Source organism: Poecilia reticulata, linkage group LG7 (genome assembly GCF_000633615.1).
Source record: "Poecilia reticulata strain Guanapo linkage group LG7, Guppy_female_1.0+MT, whole genome shotgun sequence".
NCBI classification, from domain to species: Eukaryota; Metazoa; Chordata; class Actinopteri; order Cyprinodontiformes; family Poeciliidae; genus Poecilia; species Poecilia reticulata.
The window spans coordinates 19,590,010-19,600,415 of record NC_024337.1 but is presented as its reverse complement, the minus strand read 5'-3'; the positions used below and the strand labels follow the sequence as shown (position 1 = coordinate 19,600,415).

Below are 10,406 nucleotides of genomic sequence, written 5' to 3'. Positions count from 1 at the left end.
TATACACAGAGATAAATTCAAAATACTTTGGAAACCAAATGTATTGGCGAAGTAGTTCTAGAGGGGACCTGAATACAAACACATGTCATACGCTATTATTTTCCTTCCACATCAAAAAAAAACCTGAGTGCATCTTCTTTATATTGTTGCATGGCTCACCTCAGCAGAACAATCAAAATTTGTTGTGAAAGGTGATTCTGCTGTCAGCCAAAAGGGTTCTTTTATAAGTTGTACCAAGATTTAACGCAACATTTTGATATGTTGTAATTTGATGAATGTTGCTTTAAAATGCTGTTTCTCGCGTCCTTAAGAAGCTCAACTAGCCTACACTTCAATGGAAACTGAAATATTTTACAACAGACTCAATAAAACAAACTTTTACAACCCAAGGTGCAAGGCCATGAAACGTACCCAGTCGAATACATGAAAGAATAATGCTGGTTTAAAACAAACAGTATTGTGAAATATGGTTTTTGTAAAGGCCGTAATAAAAATGGTTGGATATAATGATCTGAGGGTTTTGAGCACATTAAAAGAGGCTACAAAAACAAACTTGTTTTAGGCTGAAAGTCCTGGCGCTGGCAGCGCGAATATCCCCGGCAGCTTGGCAGGGCCTCCGACTGCCGTGTTCAGCCGCTATCTTAATTTTCTCCTCAAACATGTGTAGGAAATTTACTGCTTCATTTCATCTTGTCACAAAGGAGCACTCTGCACCTGGCTTCCACTTTCCTCCGGTTGTAGCTTTCTCGGCTGGTCCTCCTCCCTCGTTGGGGAAATTGCGAAGCTAATGAGTTATTTCAGCGGAGACAGAACCTCTTATCAAGCCTGTCACTGGACCTTAAAAGCGTATATAAAGCGGTGCAGGGCAATGCATCGCAGTGCTCTCAACATGCCCCGCAGGCTTGCACAGAGGGTTGCAGTGGTTTAAATCTCACACATCGGGCACCATGGGACTTACCTTCACAGTGTTTGCCATCACCTTTGTAGCCAGACTTGCAAATGCATTTGTAAGACTTTGGGGTGTTCTGACAGATGGCATCGATGCTGCAGTTGTCTAGAGCCTCTGCACATTCGTCCACATCTAGGAAAGAGCAGGGAGAAAGGGCAGTAAGAAAGCTGCTACAGATAAATACTGATGTGTGCTGGGTCCAGGAGACTTTTTAATATATTTTTTCTTAAGCACTTGAAGATAAAGCACATCCTAGAAGTTGGAGAATCAACAAAAACAACATTCACTAGAAATAAATCTGTTGCGTGCGCGTTATCTCTGATTTGATTTCCCCAATTTTTTGTCAAATAAAATCCTACTTCTTCAGGTTCTTGCCACTTGTGGTGGTCTTGGACTGTCTAAAAAAAAAGTAAAAATGAATGCATAAACCAGCCAGCTACTTAATTCTGAAGCTTGGAGCTGCTGAAACAGTATTAATTGGAATTGCAGTGAAGATTAGGCTCCTGACCAAAAACGGTCTACCTCTCTCAAAAGGCACCATGTCAGTGAGTGTTTCCAGCATGTCATCATGGTGTCATAAGCTAGATTAACCCTGTCTAATCAGTGTGACGGCAGCTCAAATAAGCAGAGAGGGAGGATTTTGCACAGTAATGTAGTTTCTTGTCTCAAATTGAAACTTCTTGTTCAATTTGATGACTTTTGGCTCTGGAGTAAAAGCTACCATATGAAGAATTGAAAATCTCCTCAGTGAGAATATGATGGAAGCTGAATACTTATGTACAAATGAAAACAGAAAAAGTCAACTCTTTACGTCCTCATATTATAGTTATGGGCTGTTAGAGATTCCCGTGGTTCGGTAACCTTGAATAAAATAAACTACAGCATCATTGTTTACTCAAAATATTAAAACAAATTCATATCGAATTGCTTTTATTGAAAAGAAACTCTGAAATTATTGCAACTGTTCTTTTGTTTTCATTAAAAAGACTGAAGTTGGACTGATATTTATAGAGTAACACAAATATAACAAACTGATATTAGCTGGTTAGTCTGTTCTGGAAGCGAGTTTGGATTCATCTGCCTAACAAATATCAGCTTTCAGCTGCAGCTTTAAAACTGAAGCTCGCTCTTTATTTCTCAGTCAGAGTCAACAATGTTTCATGTCAGTTTGAAAACACTCTTATAACACAAAAAAATTTGACACTCCAACTCCGACAACTCTATATCTAAAACATCTAGGACCAATTGTAATCAAAGTTTAATGGAAAACGGCTAGTACTACAAAACCAGCCGTTTTGTAGTACTTTTTAACAAAAATATTTATGCATCTGAAAAGATTTATATAGCACCTCTGGAAGTAAATCAATTGTTTCTACTCACTTAATTTTTTTCAGGAATTTCATGGAGCCAACACTAACCTACTTATCAGCTCATGCATTCCTGTTGACTAATGGATAAAAATGAAAAATCCTTTTTAAAACTATGATTGGCCAGCAGTCTAAGATACATTTTCTTCACTACAATCTTTTATCAAAGACGAATGTTCAGTCCATAACTACCCGGAAAGAAAGCATGAGTAGATTATTTTTGCCAAAATCCCAAAGTTGCTCTGGAGAAAAAGAAAATGTTATCAAAACCCTGGACTAATTTGAAATGACAAAAGAAGCGAATATAAACAGACAAGAATGGAAATGGGTTTAACCAGAAGCAAGATCAGGTTTGCCTCCACAGAGCTCCTAATCCCCCAGAATCCCAGTTAACTAGCCCAGGTGTTTGGGATTACCCCCCCCCCCTGCACACAGGGGAAGAATGGCCTAATAAGGTTTACATAGCTCTCAAAATTCACTCTTATCACACAAACCCTTTGCAGGAGTTTCCTGAGCCCAAAGGGAAATGACCTCCAACCTAAACCTCTGGGCTTAGCGTATCAGCTACATGGGCCTATTTCTGCACATAAAGTCTGCAGGTGGCGAGGGGAAATGACAAAAACGCAGCAGAATATCAAAACTTTTTGGAGCTCATGTCAGTGTGCTGATGTATCATCACTGACCACCAATGTCAAAGATTTATATATTCAATTTAATATTCAACTCTGACCAACAGCACAACATCTAACTCCAAGAAAATGTCGTACGCATCAGCCAGTAAAGGCAATATGGTTTATCAAATGCATTTTAAATTCTTTACCATGACTTTTTGACCACATTCGTTTAAACGACGGCGCACCAAACAAGACTGCTTTGGAGAGCTACCAGAGGTGACTAAACACGGCGTTTTTATGAGTACAGGATGTTCCTGCTAAAGGGTGTAACTGTACATGTATTCATAGCCAAGGTTTTCACTATGGACCTTTCGGTTCGGCATGAATGTGCACCAAAATGATGCTGGGCTTTTTTTTAAACCTATGCACACTTCAAATTTGTAAACTCCATGTTCAGTCACACAACTGCAAAGGGAAGAGGCGCCACCACAAAGGAGAAAAAAAAATAAAAATCACAGACAGTCCAGAGTCTTAGGAGCCCACAAAATTGTGATCTCATCCAATCGAGCGTTTGGAATTAGTAACGAGTCTTTTATATTGATGTGGACACATTTTAAACAACTCTTGTTTGAATGATTGTTTTCATTCAGCCACAGTGGAGGGATCTCAAGCATGAACATCCTCTTTAGGGTCGTGCCACAACTCCTCAACTGGATTTAAGTCTTTACTAGGCCTTTCGAAAGCCTTTTGTTTCTTTGCTAAAATATTTGGTATAAATGATTTGTTCTATATTAAATGGCAACAACAACGTGGTATAAAGCAGTGGTCCCTAAACCTGGATCTCCAGGGCCCAATATGCTCTGCTAGAGGCTTTGGCTTCATTTTCCAAAGTAATCCGGAGAGAGGTATCAACTTCTTTTTCGTCTTGTTTCTCACTTGTTAACCTTAGAACATTTCATTTAACAATCACAAGAGGAAAATCCCGGTTTTCTGAACTGTGGAAATTATGTTTTATATATATAAAAAAATAAAGCCAGGTACTAAAAAAAATAAATACTTTTCAGCTGCATGAGCAAATAAACAAATTAAGAGACTTCATGGCTTTAGCATAAATGGCCCTTTCTGTAGTTCCATCAGAAGCTTTATAGATCTGCCTTTTACAGCATTAATCTAGGGAAAGTTTTTTTATGGCCATGTTAAAAGTTTTCATTGCAATACAGTGAGGGAGCCACAGGGAGGAATTAGGGAGAAAACCATGTACAGTTTCCTAATAAGATCTTAGACTGAACCGAGATGCAGAAGTTGGTGTTACTCAATAACCCTAAATTAAACTAAACTACAACAAGTGCAGAAATAAATCCAATATTTTATAAATAAATAGAGTATTACCATATCTAAAAGCTTTTTTCCCCCAAACAATTTGGTTCAGTTATGTAGAGTACATCTTTCAACATTTCTCAGAACACAGTATTCTCTGCATAGTTAATACCATATCTCTATCTGAGTCAACCTCAAAACAAAACCATTTTATCATTCCAACCTTGGCAAAGGGTGCATACAGAAGTTAACCATTCATAAAGTGTTTTCCAATAATGATTTGTGAGTTTATGGTGTATTTTATCATGTAGCACCGTTTCTGAGTAGGTGGCACATATTTTACAATTTTCCACAGCTTGTTGCAGGACCTTTGTCAACCTTATATTGATTATTATGGAAGAGGGATATTAGCCCTTTAGCTCGGCTCTTCTGTCCTGTCTCATGTCTTCCAGGCTGTGAGCAGGGGCACACGGGTTGAGGAAGTATTTTTTTTATTTTTTTTAACAGAAGAGGTATTAATCACAGCAACATATCTGTCTTACTGTCAGGGTTCTTGGTGCCAAATCTCTGTGGTGAGATTCATTGTTGCGGAAACTGAAAGAATTCGTCTTTTCATCATGTTATTAATGTTCCCCTCTGGAGAACTTGTTCACTTTATCTTTCTGGTCTGCAAGGACCACTCACATGTTCAAATGCATCTGAATTTGGCATAAAAATTTTGCAGAAGATGGATGAAGGACTCACCTGGAGAGCAGTCTCATTTTTCAGAATGAATACTGCAATGATCGCATAAATATCACAAACTGACAAATACACAATGTTGTGTATTCAGAACATCCCTCTCCTTCTCCGTTTAAAATTCTAATCGTGTTTGATGCTTTTATTGCCTGTTGGCTGCAAAATAACAGCTCTGCGCTTTAGCTTATAAGAGTTTGGGATGTTATATAACTTCTGTGTTGATGCTTGGCTTCACAGAAATCGAAGATAGCAGACAGCAGTCTGTAGCCCATGTAGGGCATTAAATAATACAGCTTCTGTGTTTGCCAACACCACCTGAGCTAGTGAAATCACGCAGCTAACCTTTAATTTATGATTCCTCAGTTCCTGAGAGTTGAAGTGTCTATTTCCAGGACTCAAGAAATAAAACATGGAGTCAACACTAAAACTTATTCGTTCATAACACAAACAACGCAGGCGGATGCAAGACAGGCATCCATGCACACTAACCAATAAGATTAATTCACAGTAACAAATTAACCAAGCACGCATTTTTGTTTCAGAGTGTGGAAGACAACAGAACTGAAAACACCAGTGTTGTATAGTAACAAAGTAAAAACACTTCACTACTTTACTTAAGTATATTTTGGAGTACTTTCATAACTTTCACTTTTACTTCACTATATTTCCGAACTTAATTGCATACTTTTATTCCGATACATTTTCAATGTGTGGTTTAGTTACTCGTTACAAAAAAGCGAGAGAGAGAAACGCTAGTGTTTTGACCCCACCTACTGATTGACTGCAACAAAGTTGGACACAAATGGAGCCCCGTCAGAAGCTGGTTCAGTTGTAAAGCAGGTTAAGTAACCTTGTGGGATAGGTAAAGCACCTCATTTTCTTAACTAAATGATGCCTGCAGGTATATCTATTAGCAGGTTTAATTTTGCCTGCACTTGGTTGTGTACATTATTTTAAGTGTATTTGACAATTTCACCAAAATATAAAAAATTAATTCATTCAAACTGCATTTGCCTTGTTATACTTTTTACTTATACTTTTCATTCCTTTACTTGAGTACATCCATTTTTACAGTAATTTCCATATTAAGTACAAGACGTTTCAGATACTTTAAGACTTTAACTCAAGTAACATTTCAGTCAGTGACTTGGACTTTTACCAAAGTCATATTTTGAAGAGGTACCTATACTTTTACTTGACTCTGAGATTTCAGTACTTTATACAACACTGGAAAACACACTTCCACTGAGAAGGATGGAAAACTCAGCATAGAGATATGAACTTTAGACAGTTTAGTTACGCGGTTACATTGCTAACCACTATTTCACAGTGCAACCATGCTGTAAATCCCTGTTACTAAAACTGCAGGAGCTTAAAACTAAATATACACTGCTGTAAAAAGATATTTGCCAGCTCACAGATTTTTTTTCTGCTTTTGCTTTTCTTTTTTTTCCCTTACACTTGCATGTTTTCGATCATCAAATTACTTTTAATATCATACTACATCAACTTTATTCATAAAGTACGTCGGAAACTAAATTCTGTACATAACTGCATGCTAACATATATGACAAATATAGTATGACTGACAAAAATGAAGTGCAATAAAACAAAACAAAACATGAAAGAACAAATAAGGCCAAACTGTTACTGATGTTGGAAGCTGAACAATAAAAATAGGTCTTTAGACAAGTGTTAAAAGCAGGCTGAGAAGGAACCTCTCTAACATGCAGAGGCAGGTTACTACACATTTGAGGGGCAACAACAGAGAAGGCGCAGACCCCTCTGAGACTTCACCTGGACCTCAATACCTGCAGAAGCTGCTGGTTGGCTGACTTGAGGGGTTGAGAAGAAGCTCAGAGGTGCAGCAGGACAAAATCATTAAAACATTTAAATAAGAAGAAAGGTCATTTTTCTCTTAATATCAGATCAAATAACCAGAAAATATAAACAATGCAAGTTTCAAGTGATAAGACAATATCTATCCGAAACAACCTGGTCCAATGCGAAAAATCATTTTTTCCCTAGACCTAAACTAGTTGGGCCACAACAAAGTACACAAGCCTGATTGACAGCACTAAAACTCTCCTCCTAATTTTGATTGGTTGTTTCTAGTTAGCACTGGGACAAGGCAGAGAAGCTTGATCTTTTTTTCACTGACTATCTGTCTCATAACATTCTGACATGACACATTAACAGTTTTAACAAATATGTAAAAAAACACATCTTTTATAAAGATTTAATGTAAGAACATGTCATACCGTAGTCCTTTTTCTGTTTTTCCTGATTTTTATTCTGGAAATGTATGTGATATAGTAATATATTTAATTGTATAATATCTACTACACATTGTTTGGCATTTAAAAAAAGTTCCCATTTACTGGTTGGCTGACCTTATAATTTCCAATAAATTGTTATTCTGTTCAACACAACTCTAGTAAAACAGTTTGAACCAGAAACCAATAGCTAATGAAAAATCCATAAATCATTCTCATATGAAGAAAATGGCACTGGAAATGAAAAGAGATTCTCCTTTCACTTCTGCAGGAGTGCCAACATTACAAACATGTCACAGATTAACACAAACAAACTAGTCAATGCATTACTCCAAGGCTGTACTATTGCAATTTTTACTATCAAGAGGCCCCAAAACTTCAGCTGAAAGCCGTCATCCAATTCAAATTCCTCCAGCAAGACGTCTGACGAGATTTGAAAGAAGATATCATGTTTCCTCTTCTAGCTCAATTTCATTTGCTCTCTGTTAAATGCAGCATGCCATTTAAAAATCTACTTACTGTGTAAAAGTCTCAAAATAATCTGATTTTCTAAAAGTAGAAGAAAGTTTGTTTAGTATCTTGTGGAATCAGATCCCAGGTTCAGCCTGTGAGGCAGAATCCCCATCTACTTTTAACACTGTACCTAAAACTTTATTTATTTTTTTCGACAAAACTTATAGGTGGAGTGACTTAGGTTATCTTGAGCTATGGGCTGGAGGGCATGCTACCATTTTTCTCACTTGGCTATTTTGTCCAACATCGAAATTATGCATTAACTGCAGTTACTGCTGCAAGTAGCTATGTTTCTCTCAACATAAGCTACACCTTGTCCAGGGTTTCTGAGATTATCTGTCTCCTATATATGAGACGAGCCATCAACTGAGTCATCTCTGATCAAAAGTTCAAGATCTCTCTCTCTAAACATGGTCCCATCACTTTTATTTAACTCTGTCTCATTTTTGCTAGACAAAAGGATCAACTATAGTGAATTTGTCTTATTTCACATCTCTTAGATTAGCACAACTACAGAGATATTCTCTCTTTATCCGTGTTTCTCTTAAAATAGAAAGGTGGCTGCAAAGTTAACAACTAAATATATATATTTTTGAAAGATGTGATTTATAAACTGAAATCCAGTTAAATTTCCAGTCTAGTACTGTAAATAGACTGGAAATGCTGAAAACTAACAAGGGCAAATAGAAATTTTGAGATTTTTTTCAAGATATGAAAAACAGCATAGATGGACAGAGGACTTCTAATAAGTTCAGCAACTAAGATCTTTGATAAATCTTCAATATGAAGTTCCACATCTGAAGTACTCCATCTATCTCTTTAGTGCCACTGATGCCAAATGTAATGTTACATCTTCTAATTCGTGTTTATCTTTAAATGAAGTGCACATGTTGGGTGGTTTGCTAGGATAATTCAATCTTTTGCATGAACATCTGCAGCATCTACATGGAGAAATAAGGCTGTTTTCCTAAGTTTACTCATTTGCTTTTCTACACCAGTCGTTTAGTAACTACCAGAGCTGAACATTTTACTAAGTTATTTGACACTCTATAAGGAGAAGTACTGAGTTTAACATTTGATTTTTCAACTAAGGAGCTATTTTGTTGTATCTTAACAACTGGCTTGTCAAGCCAATTGAAATTGTTCAAAGTTCCCAGATTAGTGATAAAACACCTTTGTTAAATGTTAAACGGCTCTCACACTCTCCCGCTGTCTTTGATTTCAGCCAAGGAAAATCAAATAAATACAACTGAAGAAATGCTGGCCCCATAAACTTGAATAATCCACGTCTGTCAGAGCACTGTTTAAAAATCAAGCCATGAAGGCGACTGGGAGCCTTCCAGCAGACACATGGACAACAAAAGCTACATGTGTTGGTATTGCTGGAAAGCCAAAGAGGCTTTGCCATGGAAATAAACATGTCAGAACCAATACAGCTTTTGCTCCAGTCCAGGAGACGATCCTCTGAGTACAATGTGTTCAGTAATGCTGTTTGGTAATTGACTCATGCGCCGAGATGAAAAGATTGTGTTTTTCATTGAGAGTTTAATTCTTTTGTGTTGAGGAATCACAGTTGTTGGAAACAAGCTGAAGCGGCTGAGAATGAAGTCGGCGCTTTGAGACAAGGATGGATAAACAACGTCAAAACAACTAAAGTAGAAAGACATGTTGGGCAACGGCTCAGATGTTTAAACAGTTTCCTCCAGGGATATTGTCATTTTGAATATTGCTGCTCTTGAAGTGCTCCTCTGGTTCAGGCACTTAAGCATATTAAAGCCACAAATGGTGCGAGTCTTTGTTTAAACCCACTGACATCCTTGGAATATTGAATTTAATGATTTTGTTGGATGAGAGGAAGTCGTAGAATAATGAAAAACATTTTGCCTGGAAGTGATTCACACATGATGTACTTCTTGCTCAATAAAACTTTAAAATTTGCTGTTAGACTTGCACTAAATCCCTGGATGTACATCTTCTTCCTCAGCAAATCAGACTGATGACAGTAGGGCTGAGCATTTTTACACAGTCATGACAAATTAGGACATTTTGGTTGGGTGTTTTTTTTTTTTTTCTTTTTCATATTTTTGGATATGGATATTTAATATGCTTTTTAACAATGCTGATTAATAACATTCATTCAAGTAATATCATTAAATAATAAAATCTAAAGGGCCTTTTATTTTGTTTTAAGTGTAACACAAAAAACTATATCTGGTGAAAAATAATTTAGGTCACCTCTACATCTGTTCCTGCTTTCGATGGATCACATCAGGTGCGTAAAATGAGAAGTTTGTTTCACATTCAGTGGTGCGTTCACACCAAGGCGCGTCTGGTTAACATTCAAAGTCTATTTGGGGTTCATCGTTTTGTGCGTCCAATGCGGTGCGATTTTAAGCGTTGGTAACGTTTTGAGTATTTGACGCGTCCGACAAATCGGCCGGCATCGGAAAAACAACGGCTAGAGCAATTTTGACGCATCTGATGCGCCCTCAACGCGCCTCCACATAGACTTTGAATGTAAAACCTGTCGCGCAAAATGCTAGGTGTAGAACAAAATGCCAAGAGTCTGCATTCTGGCGCGTCAAACTTGAAGCATCAGATGCGTTTTTGACGTGCATAACTCTTTTGGTGT

General features: G+C 37.3%; 1 protein-coding gene across 2 annotated transcripts in view; it reads right to left on the bottom strand.

Moving 5' to 3' along the window:
* scube3 (signal peptide, CUB domain, EGF-like 3) overlaps positions 1-10,406 on the bottom strand; it is a 114,128-nt gene that overhangs the window by 85,737 nt on the left and 17,985 nt on the right. For both annotated transcript variants that reach the window (XM_008414200.2, XM_008414203.2), the window contains exon 2: positions 959-1,081. In XM_008414200.2, coding sequence (XP_008412422.1) covers positions 959-1,081 — 123 coding nt within the window. The remainder of the gene's footprint in view (positions 1-958; positions 1,082-10,406) is intronic.